The sequence below is a fragment of the Silurus aristotelis genome (genome assembly GCF_946808225.1).
Source record: "Silurus aristotelis genome assembly, chromosome: 1".
NCBI classification, from domain to species: domain Eukaryota; kingdom Metazoa; phylum Chordata; class Actinopteri; order Siluriformes; family Siluridae; genus Silurus; species Silurus aristotelis.
The window spans coordinates 35,657,948-35,683,259 of NC_139574.1; the positions used below are offsets into that span (position 1 = coordinate 35,657,948).

Sequence of the window (25,312 nt, forward strand, 5' to 3'; positions counted from 1 at the left end):
GTGTTGTCGAGTTACCGACAGATGGCGCTGTTTAATTAGATTTTTAGCACACAACAGAAATGTTTTCGCTCCTTCGTTTTTTTTTTAGGCATTTAAAAACATTATTTCTGATTTATTATTTCAATTCGGATGTAATATTAAGGTAAATGTAAATGTAGTATAGCGCCAAATGGCAGCATTTTCTGGGGAATCGAGTCACTCGACTCACCTATAGACTCGTTCGGAAAATAACCGATTCCCTAACTTAGATTGACCCTGTGGAAGACTGTGGAAAGGTCACATGGGAACATCTGAGTGGGTTCGACTACAAATCAGATCCATCCATACATATTTGATCCAAAATCAGATCCCAAGTCTGGAATTGAACATCAAGAACAACAGAAGCAACTATGACTACAGCAGGATGAGTCTATAATATAAGTAGTGAACAAGGTTCTCCTTCAGTCACATCCAAAAACACACTTCTTTGGACACATTCTTCCCATGCAAGTGCAGCACTGTCCACAAATTCAGTAACCGAATTAAGCACGGTGATGGGTGTGTCTTGCTCTCACTCTGGTTGCTGTGTGCACGCTCTTCCAAGAGAAGTACCCACACAAGGAATTCATGACGTCATGAAGAGCCATATTGAAAGAAATTTGACCTTTCCAAAACTTATACAAACCTGAGTGTATTGTTTTTGCAATTAAAAATCATTTTTTGAAACTTTGGACTTGTTTATCATGAGATCCAAGTGTTTTTAAAAGTGTCAAAAAGGTCCCACCCCTTTAATATGGCATAGTACATTTGATTGCCATTGACTGGGAAGTTGATATCCCTTAGTTTAGGATGATTCATTTACATTTCCACACAAAGGAATAGTGTGGTTGTATGATTCTGCACCCTTCAAGCTCTGGAGTCGAGATCTCACTGTAGTTGAAGGTGGTATTTCTATCTGGGCAAAAATACCTTACCATACTGGTCATTCCAGGTGTACTGTCTTCTGTAACATGTCTGCTGGTGAAGCAGTGTAATGAGCTGCTGTAATGAGATCGATCAATCAATCAATCAATCTATCTATCTATCTATCTATCTATCTATCTATCTATCTATCTATCTATCTATCTATCTATCTATCCATCTATCTATCTATCTATCTATCTATCTATCTATCTATCTATCTATCTATCTATCTATCTATCTATCTATCTATCTTTTAATTAATCTGATCCGATCCGATCTTTTGGTCTGCCTTCTTGTCAGTACATTACAAAATGGATGAAAGTAGCTGAAAAAGCCGTTATTCTACATATCTATCACAATGCAAGCCATACATACACTCACCAATATTGAAAAGATCTGAAAATAGGTTAAAAATTGCACATGTGAGAGCAGGACATGTGACAATGTGGAAAAAAATAGATTTATTTCTCCCCATGGAACTGAAGTGGTGGAGAGCAGAAATAGCTCCTCTTCTATCAAGCAAGCTCTGTGTCCTGTGTGCTCCAGTTTTGCCAGTGATTTTTTTTAACCACCTCTACAGAGTTATGGCTTAAGAGTGTTAAGATTCCTGTAAAATGTTAAGAGTGTTAAGATACTGTTAAATATGAAATCATCACATATAGGACATAGACGCACGTAGAAACATCAACTTTTGCTAGATTCTTTCGCTTCACTTCAAGTGTAGTAATAATTATGGCAGATGGAAACAGAAATATGTGATATTTCCATTCAAATTCTAATTCATTCAATTATTATTTATTATTGACTATTGCGTCATCTGAAAGTTAGCATTTCTGAAGAAGCCCCACCTGCACACCATAATGTCTTATATCCCTGAAAAGCTGGTTTCCTGATATGTACAGTGCCTGTCAAAAGTTTGGAAACACCTAGGCTTTAATCATTTTTTAAAAAGACACATACATGTTCAACAATGTAGATAAAAAAATATAAGAATTGGACATTAAATGACTGGAGGAAAGTTCTGTGGAGAGATGAGTCTACACAGAGCTGTAACAGAACTTATATAAGACAAAGAACAGAAAAGAAGATCTACAGTCAAACATGGAGGTGGAACTTTAATGGTTTGGGGTTTCGGAGCAAGGAATTTTGGAGATTTCAGGTGATAACCAACACTGAACCAACACGACTACCATTCTATACTTCAACACCATTCAATTGAAACTGCGGCTAATTAGAAGCAACTTCACCATTCAACTGAACAGTGACCTGAAGCATACGTCCAAACTCTGTAACTTAGAGAGCAAACAGCTGGCTGAGTGTTTTCTATCATGAAATGGCCAACCCAGTCACTAAACTTAAATCCCATTGAACTGCTCTGGGATGAACTGTATCGCAAAGTCAAAAAGAAATCTAACTAGCAAAGAACCCCTTTGGTAGTTTTTACAAAAGTCATGGCAAAGTATTTCAGCTGAATGTTTGAAGAAACTGTTGGTCTGCCAAGAGGGTGTAAAGCTGTTACTCCTGCTAAGGGTGCAACATCTGTACATTTCAGTGGTGGACCATAACACCACCAAGGGCCTTCTATCTGGCCTAAACTGAGGCCCTCTAGAAGGCGTCCAATCACTGTGGTGTTTTCACGTAATTTGATTGGATGGTCAAACTGCATCTGTATAAGTGCACAAGCTCAAATATATTCATGTGGATTTAATAGCTGGTAATAACTTTTTTTAGTAATGACATTTATTCTCACTGCATGAGATACCTGTCTGTGATTCAGCGCTCATAATATTGATGGTTTCTGTGGCATCATGATCATGGTATCAAGAGGTGGATAGATTCTAATAGGACACCACTGAACTGTTACTCATATAGTTGGTAAATTCCCGTACCCAAACTCTAATCAGCTTTGTTTGAATAATTGATAGATGCCCAAACACTGGGTGAACTGGTCGAACTGGGAAACTATCCCTGCTAGATAAGTGGTAGCTTAGTGGTTAAGATGTTTGATGTCTGATAAGGGCATCTGCCAAATTTCATAAATGTAGGTGGTAAGTGCTTGTAGTAAGAAAGAGGTTGCTGGATGACTAGTCCAGGTTTTTTTTCCAGAACAGATTGCAAAATCTCAGACAATTAGTGATCAAGTTACTCATGTAATTGAAAGATGGATAGGTGCAATTGCCAGAGACGATTTATTTGGCTCATTCCAGATCACGAACTATTCTGGCTAAACTTGATGTTTTAGCCATGATAGTATATTCTTTGCTTATAGTTGCAGTGAAGGTCAATCAGAGCCAGCAAGGCCTTCTCTGCTGGCCTAAACACTAAGAATCGCAGTGTTATATTTGAATTTTTTCATTAATATCCATGAAATTAATTCCTAGTAGTCAAGTATCTTAATTTTATAGCTTTTCTCTCAGTTGCACTGCTTCAGGAGTGTATGTTTAGGTTAGAGTTTTTGTCTAATCATATTTCAGTTATCACATCACATGTTGTCAACCTTCAGTAGTGTGGGAGCCTGTATCAGAAGTACAAATCAATGAAGCTGTTGCTTTAACCAATCAGATTTTGAGTTGGCAAAACAAGAGCCATCCAGCAGGCGTCCAATAACTTTGGCATTTTCACATCATTTAATTGAATGGTCAAAGAGAGCACTGGTCAAAGCTGGGAAACCGCATCTTTTGCAAACTGCACAAGCTCAAATATATTTGTGTCGACTTCATACCTGTATTTTCATTCCACAGCGGCTGACAGAGGGGAAGAAATTGATTTGGTTTTAAGGGCATTCACGAGATAGACCTTTTTAAAAAAAAAAAAATATCTGCCCATCATGGGGAAAGCTATTATAAGCTTTATCATGGACCATTAATACTTTTGTATTTTTATTTCCTGCAAAATTTGCACAAAAACACACTATTTGCCTTCATTTCAAACTTAACTGGTCAAACCACCAATCAGGTTCGAGCACGCGCTCTGTTTTGAACTTGGTTTGATTGCCACTTGGTGTTGTCTACTTATCACGTACATACAGTTTAGTGTCATTTTAACATCAAGCAGATCATTTTGAGAGGAATAAATGCTGAAAAAAAACCTCCTGACTCGAACTCGCCACAACACCCGTAGCCTCATTTGCGCAATTTTTTTTTGTAGTAGTTGAAAAAAAGGTTTTGGGCCCATGATCATTTGAATTGATATCAATCAGTGTTTGATTCATTAATATTATCCTATTGATAGATGCAAACGCTAAGAGTCTTTTCACAAACTGAGTTGATTAAGCAAATCAGTCTTGTGACAAAAATGTTGATAGGAACATTATCGCCATATCGAATAATACATAGTACTTTGGATACTTAAGTACATTTAAAGGCAAAATTTTTGGCACTTTTACTCAAGTCATTGTTTACCGGGACACTTCTACTTTTACTGAAGTCGTATTTTACAGAGTGTATCTTCATGGTTTGTGTGCGAGATTTGTTGAATTGCGTTCTTTGAGTTTCTTGCTTTATTGCATTCAGTCTGGCTGTATAAGATACCTGTCTGTGATGCAATGCTCTGTTCTACTGCGTTTATCTGTAATATTGTGGGAGGTGGTATCTTAGCGGTTGAAGCGTAAAACTTTGGATCTGAGGGTCATGAGTTAAAATTGCAGCCACACCGCGCTGCCACTTATGGGTGCCTTAGCTCAGTTGTATGAACGAGATACCTGCAAATCGCTGTGGTTAAAGGGGGCGTCTGCCAAATGCCATAAATGTAGAAGAAGAGCCTTTATTTGTCAGCACAGTGAAATTCTTTTCTTCGCATATCCAAGATTGAATGAAAGCTGGGGTCTGATCACAGGATCAGCTATGATACAGAAAGATTAAGGGCCTTGCTCAAGGGCCCAAGGGTGTATTGTGTCATGTAATTTAATTCAGGCAGGACATCACTGAACTCATCATTTACTCCACTTGGCCGTGTTATTCACCACGTATTCCACCACGAATCTGCACTACACCCAGCAGCCATGATCCATTAGACCACGGTCTGGACCGCTCGATCCAACCTAGGCTGCTAAATCCGGCGTTGCCTGGTTACCGCTGACGTCATGGCGCCCGGCTCCGGCTCAGCCCCTGGGGCCGGTCTGTGATTGGAGGGAAACCCCGTGCCGAGCGCCACTGACCCCCGCGAGAATCAGCTGTGCGCAGCAGTTAGCCAGCCTTCGCTTCGCTACAGCATCCTCATCCGTCACTCTCATCCCAGGTAAGGACACTTTTATAACCATCTCTTCACCGCCGTTTGCTCCTCTACCGTTCCGTACACAACCCAAGGACCGGGAATTGTCCCTGGAGCAGCAAATGACGTAATTTCTTTATCTCCAAAATAAAGCGTGTAAAGCGGTCACTAGCTTGTTTAAACCGGGTTCATTAAAGATGGCCGCGGTGATGCTGAAGGGGGAAAAATCCGACTAACGAACCACTTAGGCGCGGGGTTGAAATTGGTTGGGATGGTTAGATATACTCGTTTATCGGGATGGATGGGTGGATGGATAGAAAAACCTCAAAGAAATATGATAAGAGCCGTAATGCAGTGGTTTCAGAATCGCCATTCATTGGCCTGATTAACGGCACAGAAGGAGCACTAGGCAGGCGATCGAGTAGTTAGAATGGATGGATGGATGGATGGATGGATGGATAGATAGATAGATAGATAGATAGATAGATAGATAGATAGATAGATAGATAGATAGATAGATAGATAGATAGATAGACAGACAGACAGACGGATAGATAGATAGATAGATAGATAGATAGATAGATAGATAGATAGATAGACAGATAGACAGATAGATAGATAGATAGATAAATGAATAATTCAATAGATATATTATTACAAAGGTAGATATATACATCGAACAATCTCCTGTTGATATGGCCTGGATTGAGATTGCGTTAAACATGTTTAAATAATGATTTTTATTTGTATCATATGTAAAAGGTGATTTTTTTCCCCATAGGTGTTCTTGTGTTTGTTTTTCCACACGGGGATGGAGATGTGTTGTATAACGGAAAGCGTATGAATACATTGGGTGGTGGGGTGATGCGAAAGCGGTGACGTTCCGCTAAGCAGGATAAAGCGCCTTTTCACCTTCTAATGATTTACTGCTTATTAAATGTATTCATCTTGTTATAATATAGAAATCAGTCGATAACTCGGTGTCGTGTTTCTAATATTTTTGGTGTGTTCGCTAAGCGAGGGAAAGAGAAACCGGACTAGGCAGCGAGCAGCCGACTGGAGAACTGGGTGTGGTGAGGAATAAAGGCACATCCGCATTCCCCCCCCCCCCCCCCCTCGTACAATAGTGCCGATTTGTTGCAAATTTTAATATATTTCTCCTTTATGCCTTTATTAAATGTTTAATATTTGATTTGTCTGATTTTTTATTTTGCTTGATTCGTTATTTGATGCGTTCGCTCCGTAGTTATCTGGCTCTCTGACTCGTCTTTTATAAATCGAGCAAAATGGAGGGCAAAAAATAAATAAAAAAAGGAGACAATATATTCCAGAATTTATTTTATATACGTTACATTTATTAAATTGAACATAGAAGACGATGAATAATCAGGATCGTGTGATAATACGTGAATTCCGTGTTGCTAGATAACGACCCAGTGAGACGTTTCGCGCATGCGCACCTACGCTGTGCATTCTAATTCAAAAGCTTTTATATAATATGTATTTATTGTAATTTTTTTTTTTAAAGTAACCCTCCTTTCACACAGGATGCAATTTCTGATCAGATCAAAGCAATCAAGTCGACTAAATATCTACAAATACACATTGGTAGGGCAACATGATAAATCATTAAAATATTCACACTATTTTCTGCCACTTGTCCACCGAATGTGTTGATATTCTGAATGATATAAAATAATGATGTACATAAAATAAGAAAGGTCCGGTTTAAGGGTCCAACCCTTGTGTTATTGCAAATTGGAGGCTTGTTGGACTTTCTTTTGAACTTAATGCCGGAGCCATTATTTCATTTCCTATATAGGACACTTGTGTAGGGAATTCTCACCCGTTTGGGATACAGTCCAAATTAATCTCGTCACCGAAGCGATCCTTTTTCCAGTGTCCTAGTCGGCCGCATCACAGAGTATCGGATCATGCCCAGGGTGCGTCTAGGAGATAATGAGAAAATGTGCAGTACAGAAGGGGTTTATGGAGTCCAGGTTGAGGAAACGCTTGTTTAACAGGGATCAGTGTAAACATTTTGACCTACTGATGATGTCATAGCCTTTCTGATGTGATCAGAATCTATGAGTGTGTGTACTGGGCGTCACTGTGCTGGTGGTTTCATTCATATCATTCAGTGTTATATAATAATATACATATATAATGATCAGTTCTTGAGCTTTCCATGCACTGCAGATTTTAGTGTATAAAGTATATTGCACATCCTATATCACATCATTTCCCTTGGAATATGTCTCTCAAATTTCTATATGCATGCTATAATTGTGCCTAATAATGTAAATAAGCAGGCATCATTTTCCTTCTAGCTCTGAGCAGCCATGGATACAGGTGAACTAGTGCAGAAGGCCAAGCTTGCCGAGCAGGCCGAGCGCTATGACGACATGGCAGCCGCCATGAAGGCAGTGACGGAGGGCGGCGCCGAGCTTTCGAACGAGGAGCGCAACCTGCTCTCGGTGGCCTACAAGAACGTCGTGGGCGCACGCCGCTCCTCCTGGAGGGTGGTCTCCAGCATTGAGCAAAAGACCGAAGGAAGCGAGAAGAAGCAGCAGATGGCCAAGGAGTATCGTGAGAAGATCGAGAAGGAGCTGAAGGAGATCTGCAACGACGTGCTGGTAAGGGCCGACCGTTTCCTCGCCCAGGCTATTGATTATAAATGGTATTTAGAGAATATAATGTGCTTGAACTTTATAGCGGTAACCTTCATGTTGTCGCCCGTGTTTCAAGACGTACCAGCGGCGATGCTAAATAATTACATCCAAATTCCTGCTCAACATTTTGTCATATATTGTTAAAAAGAATTCTGTAAAAAAGAAAAAGGAGATAAAGATAAAAGATATGTATGAAATAAATAGAAATGTACAATGTCCAAATGTACAAAGCTTTCTAGCTGACCAATTAAACCCGGTTAACAGGAGGCAATTTCAATATGATGATGACGATAATTTATGATCAGTATTACGGTAAATCACTGATCACTTTCATCCGATTGGTCTGAATGCCTTGAGATCTGACCAGGAAAAGTAAATGTGTATTTTAAGCTTCTTTTTTTTTAGTACTATTAAAAAACCTAAGCGGAATGAGAGAGGGAAATGTGTAGTCACTGACATGCGAGAGCTTTCAATAAAGAGAGATCGATAGAACATTCATGCAAAGAGGTTTGTTCTTCTCCTTTTTTCTTTTGATTATTATTATTATTATTTTTCTTATCTCCCAAAGAGAGAGAGAGACGGTCTTTCCGGTGTAAAGTAATTCTTGCACTGATAAATGGATTTAAAATGTGCAATGTATGGTTTTCTTATTTATAAAAAAAATACAAATAAAAATGGCTTCTGGCTAGTTGCTGTGGTTGAAGATGAATAAAGCCCTTTGAGATGTGATCATTTCCATCATCCTCTGTGATCGTCCCTAAGAATGGGCAGGTGGCAGTGCATCAGGCTACCAGTGATGGAAGGTGATAATCTTCCTAAGGTATGAGCTCAGAAATTCTTCAGACAAGCCTACCAGATTAGCCTCGATCCCATTTGTCCCAGACCCAAGTGTCCTTAACCCTCAGGAAAGGTCCGTGCACGTGAACACAGGTTATGAAAGTACGATAATGAAAATGATATGTATGTGTATGTGTGTTTATTCTTTTCGGTGGACGGTGTTGTACATATTGACTTGCAGGTCTTGGTCATTGGCTGCGGTAATTAAGAGGATTTTAAGGTTTAAAATCTCGATTTGAACCCTGTGTGCCCCAGTTGCAGATGTTTTGAACCAGTGATGACGGTTTTATTTGTATTTCTCAGTTTTTGACTGATTGAATTGTTTCGCCAATCAATTGTATAGTGTGAGTCGAATCCTATTGATCCGACAGTCATCGCTTTTAAAAGACCTGACTTGCGGTCATCTCATTTATTAAGTGCTGAGATTTGAACTCATAACCCTCTGATTAGTGAGCAGTTTAAAAAAAAAAGTGGTGAGAAACAGCTAGTAAGCATCCATTCCAGAGATCCCTCAATCCAGTTTATCCTCATTTGTTTGTGTGAAGGCAAATCATCTTGCTTCTGTAAGAAAATAATTTGTCATGATTGTTAGGAACAATGGAGAAAAAAGCCAATCTCAAAAATATATTGCAGCTGGATTCTGGAAAAGGAAAAAAAAAAAAAATTGTTTTGCCAATATGGACCAGTATAGGGTCTGGTTTTCAAGCCATATGTGGTTCTTCCACAAACTGTTACCACCAAGTTGGAGGCACACAGTTATACAGGATGTCTTTGGGTCGGCATCATGGAATTTTCCCTTCACTTCAAAGAACTAGGAGACACACACCTGCTCGAGCAAGACAAGGCTCCTGTCCACAAAGCCCAGGGTTGGTGTGGAAAATCTTGAATGACTTTCTAAAGAGCTCTGAGCCCAACCCAATGTTCCTCTAGATTTTGGATTGTGCTCATTAGTCAGGTACTGATGTAGGTAAAGGAGGTCCTGGGGTGCAGTCAGTGTTCCAATTCATCATGTTCTATAGCAGATCTTCTACTCCTAGCTATGTAAAGCATATCTTCATGGAGCTGGCTTTGTGCACAGAGACAGGTTTGGGTGAAAGGAAAATTTCATTCTCCCACATCTACAAACAGCAATATGCAATATTGTACCTCAGATTTTTTTTCTTTCCCTAACGCATTAATGTTGCCCTCAGTTGAGTCACGACTCAGTCTAGAATAAACACTCATAGACTCCAATCAGAATCTTCTCCTGAAAAACAATTCTATGAATCATTGATTATATATTAGAATAATTACCATTCGAAAGGTTTGATCTTGATTCAGTTTTAAGAAATCATGCGATTCTTCCCGTGTGTGTCAGTTGACCCATCGTGGTGTTAAAATGGCCCGTATTAGTTTAACGAATGATTATTGATTTATTGCCTGGATGAGTAGCAGTGGCATCTAACATGATGAGGCAGATCCCAATTAACTTCACTTCAGTTTCCCAGACAGAGCTCGGATATTAGAACATGAGTGAAGGCATTTTTACTGTCGTTTTCAACAATCAGACCCTCCTTATACCAGAATAGTCTGCGTATATAAAATGCTAAGCAACCTCGGTGTGTGCCACACAAATGTGCCTCCTGTCTGTCAGTAATAAACATGTAGATGGAGTTTTACTGTGGTGAATAATAACCTCATGACAGACACAAAATGAAAAAGCTGAACACACTGCCTGGACTTACAGTTTCCCTTGTCGTTATAGCAACGTTCACGCTACAACCTGCTCCCTTTCTGCTCAGCACCTTTCATCACAATACAAATAACATGTAAATAAATGAAGGTTGGATACAGACGGAGCAGTTTAGGATTCTTTTCTAATACATACAGTTGCTTACATGTATATATATATATATATATATATATGTGTGTGTGTGTGTGTGTGTGTGTGTGTGTGTGTGTGTGTGTGTGTGTGTGTGTGTTTCCATCCTTATGATGTAAAATTGTTAAAGGCTTTTTGCCTGCTGCTGTCAGGTTTTTCCTGTCAGGATAATCGTTCGCATTTATTCCACTGACATGTTGTCGCCTTCTTGACGAAAAGAAATCGTGAATGTATGAATATAAGCGCGTGAGCTCACCGGCTGAGAGATAATTAGCACTGTGAAGCACTTGAGCAGCGCTTGCTAATTGAATACCCATGTGTATATTTCTCCGTCATAGTCAGGTCAGTTGTTTGATATTTTATAGGCAGGTATAATTGAATCAAACAAATAGACTTTAAGCAGCTGGTTGACACACACACACACACACACACACACACACACACACACACACACACACACACACACAGTGTTTAATACATTTTGAGAGGTTGAATCTCTCACTGATGTGACTGGGTGTCAGGTGTTGATGAAGCCCTAAAGGTCGGGAAGTAATTGTAAAATATAGGGAAGATTCCTGTGCTGCAGTGGGTTAAATCAGCAGTCCCCAGTCATTTTTGCGCCATGGACCGGTTTAATGTCAGACATAATTTTCACGGACCGGCCTTTAAGGTGTGGTGGATAAATACAACAAAATAAAATGATCGGCTGGCATAAAAACTGGTATTTTCTAAATATAATAATAAACATGAATCCACTGTGTTGGTTTTTGTTCATTTTGCTTGCTTAGGGGTTTCAGTTCAGTGGTAATGTACTATGTGTAGCGGGCGGAGCAGCCCCTTTAAGAAGGTAGAGGATGGAGGTAGGACATGTGAGCGAGGCAAACATTATGACACGCATCAAGAGTGAGTCATAGACAGATGTGGCAGGGAGAATCCGGTAATTTTCCTAAATAAAAACGTTCAGAATCAAGTCAAGTCAAGTCAGGAAGCTTTTATTGTTATTTCAACCATATATAGCTGATGCAGTACACAGTGAAATGAAACAACGTTCCTCCTGAACCCAAGTGCTACATAAAACAACAGTCACAGAACAGAAGAACACAGGGCCAGGAACTAAGATCCTCTCCACATAAAGTGCATGTGTGCAACTGGTGCAAACAGTGCAAAAGACAACACAAGACAGTGCAAGACAATACACAAAATATAAAAATAAAAATAGCAATAGCTCCGCCAGTAAAACCTGTCACGACAAAATCAGATAATAAATAAAACGGAAATAGTGTAAGTTATGTATTCTTTATGTGTGGCCCGGTACCAACTGACCCGGGGGTTGGGGACCACTGGGTTAAATGCTTTGTTTCCGAAGCACCGAGTTCAGGGCCTGAAGATTATTACACGTTACATGATCACAATTTATTATTTTAATTATTATTGTTATTATAAATAACACTCCTTACTAGCGGTGTACAAAATTCACGGGTCTGTTCAATTTCGGTACGGTTGGGGGGGAGAAATACAAAACATTAAACTGCTTGTCGTTTTTTTATTAACGCAGTTTATTATTATGAACATTTTCATCAATTAAATTGGCACAAATTAAATTGATTAGGGCTGCAAATATCGATTATTTTGATTATCGGATACATATATATTTTTTTATTATTTAATGTTTTGCTTATTATAACTATACACTGTCTCCGAGTTATGATGGTTCCACTTAAGATTTTTCAATCTTACAATGACGATTCGATGTACGATACAGAAAATAAATCTTATGAGGAAGTAATTTGTGTAAATTTGTATTGTATTTTGCAGATAGCAAGTTGACAACCATGCTTAAAAAATTTATATAAAATATAATACAACTTTGTTTTGACAATTTTTGTAAAAAAAAAAAAATTTTAAATACACATTTTGTTCATTTGTGCAAATATAAGCATCTAAATCAGGGGTCACCAACCTTTTTAAAACTGAGAGCTACTTCTTGGGTACTGATAATTGTGAAAGGCTACCAGTTTGATACACACTTCTAAAATAACAAATTTGCTCAATTAATCTTTAATTATATGTTATTATTAATAATTAACGATATTCATCTGTATCTAGTCATCTATATTTTAATATTGTCATTTTCAAATTCACACCAATGCAAGTGTGATTTAAAAAATGTGATGCAGCTCACTGGCGCTATGGTGAACTATTATTTAGAAAAGGCCTGTGGGCGACTCATGTGGTCCTTGCGGGCAACCTGGTGCCCGCAACGTGGTGACCCCTGGTGCCTGCAACCCGGTGACCCCTGATTTAGAATATATAATTAATTACATTTTGTATAATAATTAAATAACTTATGCATAAATTAAATATACACACATAAAAAAAACAAGCATTTAAATTTGGTAAAGTCGCAGTACATCACGTTGGAAAACAGATGTTACTGTTGTGGTAGAAATATACTATAAAAAGAGAATGGAACGGAGAAACGCAGCGAACTAAAATATGCGTTGGTGTACAAATGCATAAGCATTCGCTAAAACCACAACAGTAAGTAAAAATGTACTCGTTTACTGCTGCTGTTATTTGCTGCTTTTAGATTTAATGTTTGTTCGCACAGTTTTAATTAAATACAATAGCACTTCATTAAACTACACCATTTTCACATGAGGATTATACAGTTTTTTTTATAATAGTGCTGATGTTTCGCCATCACCCGTGACTCCAGCGTGTTTTCTTTTCATGTACTCTTGCATCACTTCTATCCCACACAAGCTCCGCTTTTATAACTTGTAGGTTACAGTTTTCTTTGTTGTGTTTAATATAAAATGCTCCCATGCCTTAGATGACTTGGGATGCACACTTGTTCCTGCTGCTGGTTGATCCTGTACTGTCCGCCATTTCCCAAGCGGCTGCGTTATCTCACCGTCACGTTATCTTACGTAACTTAAGCAGCCCAAGTAATAGATAACGCCATTTGTTGACAACTAATTTCATTATCGATTTTATCAATTAGTTGTTGCAGCTCTAAAATTGATTAATAAAATAAATGAAAAAAATAAAATCGTTCACATTTGTTAAAACCCATTTGGGTAATACACACCTGTGTGTGTGTGTGTGTGTGTGTGTGTTTGTGTGTGTTTTACATTTAATATTTAATTTTCTAAAGATATGTTCTTATTTTAGCAGACTTTAGCAAATGTCTTCATTCCTTCCATCCTTTATTCATTCACTCCCTCGATATGTGAAATTGTCAGGATTTGTCTTCGGGTAGAGTTGATAAGTCCGCAGGAGCGAAATCTGGCGAGTGTGCAGTAGTAAGATCATGATGATCATGAAACTCACATCGTCACACTCTTTGTTCTAACTTGCTGTCCATGATGAAATCGCAGACGTGATAACGCACGCTGTCAGAATAACACCGGTTGCGCAGCTCCCGATATACACCAGATGATGCCTTTTGGCATGCTGACTTATGAAGGTCGGTGCTTCCTGTGACTTTGTGTGCAGCCTTGTGCTGCCATCTGTTGAACTGTTACAAAACTAGTTTCCGAAAGTTTTTTCTACCGCCTTGTAGATAACATTTCTATCTATCTATCTATCTATCTATCTATCTATCTATCTATCTATCTATCTATCTATCTATCTATCTATCTATCTATCTATCCATCCATCCATCCATCCATCCATCCATCCATCCATCCATCTATATATCCATCCATCCATCCATCCATCCATCCATCCATCCATCCATCCATCCATCCATCCATCCATCCATCCATCCATCTATCTATCTATCTATCTATCTATCTATCTATCTATCTATCCATCCATCCATCCATCCATCTATCTATCTATCTAATCTATCTAATCTATCAGTTTTCAACCTCCCCTTTTTCGGCCACTCCTTTCAGTTTTTTTACTCCTTGATGGTCTGATATATTATATATGCTTTTCCGTTTTTTTATTTATTTATTTATTTATTTATTTATTAGCTAAAACAAGCGAAGAAGTGGAATCCACGTTTGCTTCTCGTAATGATTACTTTCCCTTTACTTCGATTGTCTTGCGACTCGGCCTTGTGAGGCAAACCCAGATGAAGATGGGTTCTGGTGCAACCCAGATGAGGATGGGTTCTGGTGCAACCCAGATGAGGATGTGTTCCCTCTTGAGTCTGGTTCCTCTCAAGGTTTCTTCCTTATGCCATCTCGGGGAGTTTTTCCTTGCCACAGTTGCTCATCAGGGACAAACATACTTACAAAGAACATATTTACGTTTAATCACCACATTATCTGTGTAAAGCTGCTTTGAGACAATGTTCGTTGTTAAAAGCGCTATACAAATAAAAATGAATTGAATTGATTTGAATTGAATTGAAAAGTACACAGGTGGGCAGGGCCGTGGTCTCCACACAAGCCGTTTAGTTTATTACGTAGTTTATTAACTTGCTTTTATTTTATTTTTACAGTTTGATGGTGCATATCTGAAACACGAGCCGTCTCATATGGTCTCATATGTGCTAGTGTAATTGTTAAGAGTTTCAGTGAACTTTGAGTAAACAATAATTTACTGATTAACTTGTGGCAAGGGCTGAATGTCAAGTCACAGTATAAACTCTGGCAAGATTGAACCTAATGCCAAGTTCAAGAGCAGACAGTTGCACATTTTCAATGTATTTCTCGGTTGGAAGGACATAGTTTTTAGAAGCACTCCAGTGAGGGCTTGTGCACTCAGACGCAAGTCACCAATAAAGCAATACATCCAGATGCTTATATTTTGTTAAGCTCATGATATGTGGTAGAGTCTGGCAGTGGAAATGATTCACACTTGCACATGCTTGACTGTGCATGAAGGGTGAAAAGGCCAATCGTGATTAAGGTTCCAAATCTCCAGGTATTTTGAAGACTATGGGAATTAATGAGAAGATATGGGAATTAACGGAAATAAACTGTGAATTTTCAGAATTGCATGTCAGCCGATAACAGGCAACTTAAACATAGTTAAACAACCAGATTTAAAGCAGTTTCAGTTTCTACCCTGCACATTCATCAGACACATGCACACATGCCACACCCCCTTACGTGCACTGTGCATGAATCCTGCACACACAAAAATAATGAGAAAAAAAGTGTCCATCTTGACGATTATTCATGTAAATTACATAAATATTACATACATTTATGTTTGAAAAATAGCTGTGTAAGTTATTGTGCAACCAAATTCTACTAACAACTAAATCAAAGCAAAAAATGTTGTAAGTCTGTATAAGTTTGCATGCATGTCAGCTTATGACCTAAATAAATCTTTATATTGTATATGATATCATTTATACACATTTAACCAAATTTCCAAGTTTTCAACTTGGAATATTTCCCCAAATTCCCCAGATGAAGGAGAAGAAAGATTCTGAAAAGTTTCCAGAAATGTTCTGCCCCTTTGCCAACCCAATCCTGATACGTCATAACCACAAATGTATTCGTTCATTTATGAAGGCTCTTCGCTTCCCAGCCGCTGAGGAGCATATAGTCGTAATAGTAATAATATAGTAATAATACAGTATTATTGCGATTGTTTTTCTACACTTACTTCGTTTTCTTTGCCTGATCAATAATTATAGACTGCCTGTCTACAGCTTGAATTTTTTTAATTATTATTATTGGCATCAGGCAACAGAATTTGAGATTACCAAAAATATATTAAAACCAGCATCCACAGTGTCGTTCTCTTTAGTTGTAAGGTTTTCCGAGACCTACTTTGCATAAAGGTTTGTCCAAACTAAACCTTTAAACTAGTGTAGAGGGCAAAGGGAGAAACCATTTCCATGGAGTAGGAAAAATGCCACCTTCATCCTTGTCCACAAATTCGGGCAGGAAAGTAAAACATTTGGGACTACGGTCTTGTTATCAAGCGTTCGGTTTGTAGATTGTCGCAAGCAAGCGACAGTGAGATTGAGAGCTTCATTTGCATCAAAAAATAACAATGTATTTTTATTAATAGATAGGCTATAATTTTACTATTTATTATTCTAACAATATTTTCTATGTTGATTGGTTTCTCAAGCGCGTCCTCTCAGCACCGCTGCTGCTACGTGAACATGACGTATAACAACCCTACAGAGACCGAGGCGTGTCCCCGAGAGTCACATAGAATACAGATTAACATGGCAGAGGTAGAGCCGCATCTTCAGGAAAATATGGTGAACGCAAAATTTATTAAAGGAAACTTGATGAATTAGTTTGTGGAAAAACATCACTGACATTACTGAAGTCACAACTGCAGAAAGATTATATCCAACATCCCACCATTCCTGAACTACTCATTCACACGCAGACAGTAGAGCAATCAAACCCAAAACATGTTGAAGAAAATAGGTTGTAATCAATTCTTTTTTTCTTAAGTATAAATCCAACTCAGATCATATATACAGCGTTTAAATATGTTTAAGTATTCGTTGTCCATTTAAAAACATTTATTTGTATCATTTTAGTTTATGCATTTTGTAGTTTTTGTTTAAAAAGAAATTGCTAAAACTTTTTTTTTCATGAACAGAGAAATTGGTTTGCTTGCCCTGTTTAGTAAAAAATAAGGTAAAAAACTAAATAAATATATATATATATATATATATATATATATATATATATTTTTTTTTTTTTAAAGACATTTGGATTGTTAATCTGTAAAACATGGAAAAATTAAAATCCCTTATACCATGTGTATTTTATTTATTTATTTAATTTGAAGGAGGGGGGGGGTGTCATAGCTAACATACTGACAACATGGGAGAGATGTGTGTGCATTTTTGCATAGGTCTTATTATTCTCCTCTTCTTCCCTCTGCTTCTCTCTCTCAGGTTCTTCTGGACAAATATCTGATCCCGAAGGCGACCCCAGCCGAAAGCAAAGTCTTCTACCTGAAAATGAAAGGCGATTACTTCCGCTACTTAGCCGAGGTAGCCGTGGGAGAAGACAAAAGCTGTAAGCAACTCCTTTAAACACTCACTGACTCACTCGCTCATAGGGTTGCACAGGGTCAGAAACTTTCCATGAGAGCTTCATCTTGAAATCTGGAAATAAATTTGGGAAATATTCCAAGTTCGAAATTGACCCCATATTTCTGGGAATTTCATTGGAATTAAAAGGAATTTATGGGAATTTATAGGAGTTCGTTAGGAACGTACGGAAATATATATAAACTGACTAATATACAAACATATATATATATATATAAACATTAGTTTTTTGGTCACAAGCTGACATGCATGCCAACTAATACAGATTTTTTTTTAAATGGCATTTTTGATTGAATTGTTAAGTTTTGTTGCTAAATAGCTTACATATAGCAGGTTTTGGGGTAATATTTATGTAATATTTCTGTAACTTGCGTAATTCTCAGCAAGATGGACATTTTTTTGTTTACATTATTTTATGTGCAGAATTTAGGAAATGATCTGTGGTACGTTATGGGGGAACATCGCATGTAGGGTGCATGCAATTAATGAATGTGCAGGGTAGAAATCCAGCTGGATTGCATTCAATCTGGTTGTTTAAACCACGATTATCCCGCAAGATTTTTTTTTTCTATTCTTAACAATATTTAAGTTCCCTGATATAGACTGACACCTGCAATTTTGTAAATTCCCAGTTTATTCCCTTTAATTCCTGCTAATTCCCCTATATTCCCTTTAGTTCCCATGGAAAGTTAGCAATCTTGAACAAGCCCAGAATTTCCCAAATCTAATCTCTCACTTCTTCCAGTGTCTTATTCACTGAACAGGAGGCTAAGTTTGAAAGCAGAGGGCCAGCGTTTAATCACAGTCATAATCTATATCAGTGTGCATTAAAAAAAAAAGCAACAAAAAAAGGGTTTCGGCAAACTCAGGGTGACGTTTTTTTTGTTTGTTCCTTTGAAGCCCGTCTTGAAAAGGCGCATTAGTCATCCGGTACTGCGCCACACCCGTCTCATTTTTTCCGTCCTGCAGAATTGCGGGCGCGAGCGTTAAGCAGTAGCGTAGCCTTAAGAACAGGATGCTGGATCAAAGTTTTTGTTTATTTATTTATTTATTTATTTATTTATTTATTTATTTATTTATTTATTTATTTATTCATTTAAAATAGTTTTGTAAATGACATCATGTCAGCAAAGGAGTTCGGAAGCCATGGATGTGCTTGAACTAAACACACACTTACCTTAGGGCATTGTGGTTTCCACTGTGCAACCATTTCCTTTTGCTTGAACGGTTCACTCGTGGGCAAAGCTGAGGAAGTGACGAGGCCCCGGAGGTTTTAGGAAGTGTTTAAAACCTATTCATTAAAACACAAGTTTTCCTGCTGCAACTCAGCTAATCTGTAATCTGGTAATGTGGTGTTTTTTTGGTTTTTTTTGGGGAGGGGGTTCTACAATCGCACAGCAGCACTACTGCTCATAATTTCCAGGGATACCAAAGGCACTGTGTATGTATATGTGTGTATGTGTGCATTAATGTGTGTACATATCTGTGTATTTTTATGTATACATGTAAGGCTTTTGGTGCACGAGAACAAGAACGATTCCAGTTCTCTGCTTCCAGTAGTTCAGCAGGATGAATCATTTTGAATCATCCCCCTTTTTTTTCTTTTTTTTGTGAGAATAAAGAGTCACAGACTAACTGCCTTCCTGTGCCAGGAAGTTTATGGGACATCACATGGCAGTGAAGCAACGAGAACATTCAAATGAGCACGGCCTTTCATTTTATCAAGTGGCTTTCTGCGCTTCTCAGTCCAAGCAGTCGCGGCCTGAAATATAGATTTAACTGATTCTTCTCGGTCTAGAAACAAGCACGAGTCTGAATTGCTACTGCAGTCAGGCTTATTATTATTATTATTATTTTATTTTTTTTAAGTATAAAGTTTGTACCAAAAATAACACGTTGCTGTTGAATCGCTTGTAACTTTGTGTTGGGTTTCGGATGTCATCTGATGAGCCAGTGCAAATACCACTGATTCATCTGAGAATAGAGCAAGTTCTGCTGGTTATTTAATTCATTTATGAAACAGGCCGTCGATTGTATTCGTCTGAACGAGGAATAATGAGCACTTTCTTTCATTCTTTCATTCGCGCTATATCCGGGTTATCAGATAGATTGCGAACCTCAGAAGGCTTTTCGAAAACGTTTTGTCCTATTTGTGCAAGTTTATGAGAAATACCCAGTCCATGGTTTGCTGAATAGCATTTTACTGGTGTAGAATATATGTATTTTTTTTTTGTTTTGTTTTTTTCTCTCTCTAATGTTGCATTCTGCGCAGACAAAAGCAGTGATACCACTGTTCCATTTCTTTCAATTTCTTTTCCCATCCATTTTTATTATTTTATTCAAAATAAAAATATATATTTTACTCAAGCACTTCACCGAACACTTTCCCACCAATATCTATTGCATCGTAAATGCAATCAGTATAATAAATTATTAAAAAAAACAATCTAAACTAGTCAATATATCAAGAATTGAAATAAAATATAAATATAGAGTTCATTTTCCTGTTGTTACAGAATACTATATTTCGCAGGTCTGTGTTTGGGCAGGTTTTAGATATCAAAATGTTATTATTATTAGATCGGTTCCATCACTATAGCACAAAAAAAAACTTTTGTGGGCAACCGATTCACCGGTTTTGTCCATGAATCGGCACTGATAGTTGATTGCTGGAGTTATTGGCAAAAATCCATAATGATAGTTTTTCCAGCTTCCGGTCTGCTGGTATTACAAGAGCGGCCTCTAGAGGTGAATCACAGACACGGTTTTTTTTGTACATTCTAACTTGAGACCGCGTGCTGCTCAGAGAGCGCTATATTATTATTTATTAGTTATATAATTACATTTATAAATGAATATGTTCATATTTAATTCCTTCAGCATATTTCTATGATTCAGTACTTTTTTTTTGTTTTAATTTTTGTAATGAAGTTCAATATTTTGAATATTTTACATGGAGTGTTCTTCTTTTTGAATATTTTTTATTTTTTTTTGCGAATATCCATTTTAAAAACTAGCGGTTGATTTAATTGGCAATGATCCAAACCCAGCTATCGATATTTGTAAAATCCACTAGCAATCAACCTCTACATAAAATGTTCTATGTCCACACTAATATATTTTCGTTTAAAAATGCATATTTTTCTCTCCATTTCGAACTTCCATCTACATTAAGCTGCAAAAAGTAAATACACGTTTTATTTACATACAGTACAGGGACATGAGTGTTTTCAGACGTTTCAGTGTGGACGAGCAACGTTTGGGAAACGATTGAAAACGATAGTACGGACGCAGTTTTTAGACGAAACTGGATTAGTGTAGATGCAGCCTTACTTCGTTCGAATAACGGTAGGAAAGAGAAGCCCTCTCAGCACGCTAGTATTAGTAATAAATAACAACAAATTGCCCTAATAAGTTATACACAAATCGGATCATATTAGTAAAATAAATGTTGGCTGTCATATACACTATATGCGACAAAGATCTGCATGTGCTTTTTGAACATTACGTTCCACTTTTTGTCCCAGTTTACTGGGAGATTGTCTTCATGCATCTACAAGGGTTCATGCATCCCTTCAGTTACTGATGTAGGTGAGGTGAAGAGGTGTTTGGTGCAGTCAGCATTCCAACTCCTAATGATCAGTAGGGTTGAGGTCAGAACTCTATAGCAGGCCACTTAAGTCTTCCACTCCAGCCCATGTAAAGCCAACCCGTGTATCTTCATGGAGCTGGCTTTGTGCACAGGGGCATTGTCATGCTGCAACAGGTCTGGGTCTACTAGTTCAAGTGAAAGGAATATTTGCTGCTTTTGCATTCAAAGACATCCTATAGATTTGTGGTAAGGGTTTGGGGGGAAAGCACACATAGCTGGAAAAGTGTCCCAATACTTTTATCCATATTGTGTATTTGAAGCTTATCGATTCCTTCCTCTGCAGTTTATAACAATCTCGTTTAATGTTTCCTATACGAGCGTCGTAACGAAAAGAGTCGATATAAACAGCATCAGTAATCAACTTGGAACTTGAATCCAGATGTTTGCCCCGACTTGCCACCATTCTGATAAAGAATGTGTATAGTTGGAAATAAATTCCATTCAGATTGACATTCAGAAAAGCACACGCGTACACCTGAGCTTATTTTGTAATGTCTTCCAATATAAAAAAAAAAAAAAGGTTAGATAAAGTCATTTCAGTAGCGGTTTTTATTAATTCATTTATTAATTTATTTATTAAAGACTTTAGAAGTTTAAGAAAACTACAAATAGAACAGACTTGAAGCAGGAGACTATTCTCGTTAAAACTGCATCATGTACAGGATTCGTTGTCTTTGTTTTCCCTTAAAAGGTTTTCTTTTCTTTTTCTCAGTGTCATATACAGAATACACACCGACAGGGGAGGGTGGGATGGTTGCAGCGCCTTGGAATGTTCTTTTAGTGTTTTGTTGGAATGTTGATGATGAGTATGATCTCAAGATTACGTCCAGTGTGCTCGAGAAAGCTAGGGTGCTGCCACTGAAGTAGATAGAATATTTGAAACTGTCTGTACATCATGTCGAAAGTGAAGTTCCTACTTTTTAAGTCATTGTGCATTTACTTCAATTCATTTCTTGATCTAATTGTTTTTTTGTTTGTTTGTTTGTTTGTTTTTTCCCTTCACCAATACCCAGCTATCATCAGCAGCTCACAAGAAGCCTACCGGGATGCGTTTGAGATCAGCAAGGCCGAAATGCAGCCCACACACCCGATCCGTCTGGGCTTGGCACTTAACTTCTCCGTCTTCTACTATGAAATCCTAAACTCTCCTGAGCAGGCCTGCAAACTGGCCAAAACGGTACACAAAAACACCACATGTTCATTGTCCGCTTTACAAAAGCCCCAAGAGGCCATGCGTTATTATTATTATTATTATTTTTTTTCTCACGAGGAAAAACCAAAAGTACATATCACCTAGTCGCCTTGTGAAAGGGACACGTGTGTTTCTCACACCTCGTCTTCACAGGTGTTGCATTTGCTTGCTGTAGAGGTGGACTTTTATTTCTGCATCATATCCTAATTCATACAGCAGGCTTTCTGAAAACACATGCAATAAAATCAAAAACAAATCACAAAACCCACTCAATACACGATATAAAAGATTATATGGCCAAAAGCTTTGTGATGTGCTTTTTTTAACATCTTCAACGTTTAGTCCCCATTTGCTCTTATATCCTTCACTTCTTTGGGAAGATGCTCCACTAGATTCGGGAGTGTGCTTGTGGAGATTTGTGCTCATTCAGCCACAAGGGTGTTAGTAAAAGCAGGTACTGATGTAGGTCAATGGGACTGGGGTGCAGTCAGGAGGTCGACGATACATGGGTTTTGCCGATTAACCAGCACCGATAGTCCATATCAATAGTTTTTCCTGGTAGCGTGCTGTTTGTTTTTACACGCGAGGCTGCGTGCTGCATGGAGAGCGCTGTGTTTAATTATATAATAAAATTTATTATATATTCATCTTAATTTGATTTATTTCATGATGCAGTGCTTTTTTAAATTTTTGTAATAATTTTTTTAAATAAAGTTCAGTACTGTTTTTTCCAATATCGTTCGGTTAATCGGTTATCTGTGAGTACGATCCAACCTAGCTACCAGTAAAATCCACTATGTATCGACCTCTAGTGCAGTCAGTGTTCAAATTTATCCCAAAGGTGTTCAGCAGGGTCGTGGTCAGAGTTGTATAGCAGGAGATTATGAGACGCTTAAATAAAGGAAAAAAACCCATTCAAAGTCATTTGGCACATTGAGTTTTCATTGAGTTAAGCGCTCTGCCTCGCTTTTTTTTCTCTTCCTCCGTTTCCTCTTAGGCTTTCGACGAGGCCATCGCAGAACTCGATTCGCTCAACGAAGAATCCTACAAAGACAGCACACTGATCATGCAGCTGCTGCGAGACAACCTGACAGTAAGTCTCTCACCAAACGATTCCCCCCACCACCACCACCACCACCACCACCACACCCCATGTACTAGAGATACAGTAGGGAAAATATGACTCAAGTAAAAGGGCTCCCTTTAAACTTTCACTTGAACAAAAGTATTTGCCTTCAAATGTACTTAAGTATCTAAAGAACTATGATTTATTATGGCGATAACGTTCCTGTTATCATTTTTGTCACAAGACTCTTTTTTTAATGAACTCAATTTATGTGAAAAAGACTGTTACTATTAGCAACACCAAATTTATTAATAGATTGATATCAATGAGTCAACCACTGATTGATCTCTATTACAATGATCCTGAGCCCAAAAACTTTTTTTCAACTACCTCCTATAAAGCCACAGGTGCTGTGGTGGATATGCAGATACACACCAAGCGTGCAGGGCTTTTGATCTTGGTGCTAATTATTATTATTGTTGTTGTTGTTTTTTTTTCGTCTCACCTCATCAGCTGTGGACCTCAGACAACCAGGGCGATGCCGAGGACACCGAGGAAGGAAGAGAAAACTGATCCCCCCCCCTCTGCGTCTATGCTTCCCCTTACATCTGGCTTTCATCATCCCATCCACACTGAGACCGTCAAATCATCTGGCTTCTGTCTCCCTGACTTCTTCCTTCCTTCCTTCTTTTTGTCCTTCTTCCTTTTCTCCGTCACTATCATTAATCCACCCAGGGAGAGGTAGGGGTAAGGGGGGGGTGAATTTTAAGGGGGGGTCGTTAAGGGTTGAAGGGAGCAGGTAGGGAGTGACACTCGTCTGCTAGCGAGTTCATTAGGCGAGGGCAAGTTCTCAACTCCAGGTTTTGTCTTAGACATTTGTATATCCTGTATGTCCATCATTCACGGAGTTGAAGTGTTTGCCACACTCATGCACAGCTGCAATTTTTTATAAGCGTTCTTTAAAAAAAAAAAAAAAGGAAAAAAAAATACAACCGTCCCTAAGTGGCATCATCTACATCACCAACGTCACCGTCATCATGTAGGTAATATAAGGAGATAAGGTCTGCTTCACGCATTCATAAACGAGAACATAATGATAAAAAAAAAACGTCATCGTCAAGTTTTGCATTTTTTTTTTCTTTCCTTGCTGTGTTTGCGGATGACCTTCATATTTCCCTTTTCTTTTCTCTGCTCTTAACATGTACGAGGTAGAAAGGACCCCTAAGATCAAAGAGCACATAAGCTTGATAGCGATACAGTGAGACTGCACAAGCATCAAGCGTTCCTACGTGCGTCAAACCGTTACTATTTTGTTCTGTTTCGTTTAATTATTATTATTATAATAATTATTATTATTATTATTTTCTTTGATAATTTTTGATACTTGCCTGAACTGCATGTGGCTATGAAGTAGTTAGTGGGGGGGTTGTTTCTTGTTGGGCCGGCTAGCATTTTTGTTTTCATGTCTTTTGCTATTTTCACATGAAACACCAAGCGTACATGTTATTCGAGGGAGGGAGGGAGGGAGGGAGGGAGGGGGTGTCATTTCATCTATGTGTAATAAACAGTAATAATTTAACATTTTAACATTTTTGCCTTTTTTTGTTTTTTCATTATTAAAAGCTGTTAAGTCAAACCCTGGACATCATCTTTAATCTCACTGTCAAAAGGGCACAAGTTCAATAAAGCACCACTGATGGATTGTAGCCGGAGTGCCAACCTCAGTAGTTTGGTCGCTTTCGCGCTGACGATTCGGGGGGGGCGGGGCCTAAAGACTAGCCGCTTCTGCACTTTTCAGCTAAAGAAACGTTTCCCTATTTCTTAAAATTCGCCAGGAGACATAGCAGTTCACACGAGTAAAGAAGGTGAAAGAAGCATTCA

At 38.2% G+C, this 25,312-nt stretch overlaps 1 protein-coding gene across 1 annotated transcript; it reads left to right on the forward strand.

Moving 5' to 3' along the window:
• Positions 1–4,962: 4,962 nt before the first annotated feature.
• On the forward strand, positions 4,963–25,067 carry ywhabl (tyrosine 3-monooxygenase/tryptophan 5-monooxygenase activation protein, beta polypeptide like). Its single transcript, XM_083539170.1, has 6 exons — positions 4,963–5,178; positions 7,482–7,787; positions 17,363–17,486; positions 22,187–22,350; positions 23,363–23,458; positions 23,945–25,067. Exons 2-6 carry the CDS (start codon positions 7,494–7,496, stop codon positions 24,002–24,004), a joined length of 738 nt encoding a protein of 245 aa, XP_083395296.1. The 5' UTR covers positions 4,963–5,178; positions 7,482–7,493; the 3' UTR covers positions 24,005–25,067.
• Positions 25,068–25,312: the final 245 nt, after the last annotated feature.

Excerpts from the sequence above, each read along its gene's own strand:
- ywhabl (XM_083539170.1), top strand. The coding sequence starts at position 7,494 with ATGGATACAGGTGAACTAGTGCAGAAGGCCAAGCTTGCCGAGCAGGCC. Across the intron at positions 17,487-22,186 it reads CGTGGGAGAAGACAAAAGCT|CTATCATCAGCAGCTCACAA; the intron begins GTAAGCAACTCC and ends ACCAATACCCAG. Across the intron at positions 23,459-23,944 it reads TGCTGCGAGACAACCTGACA|CTGTGGACCTCAGACAACCA; the intron begins GTAAGTCTCTCA and ends TCACCTCATCAG.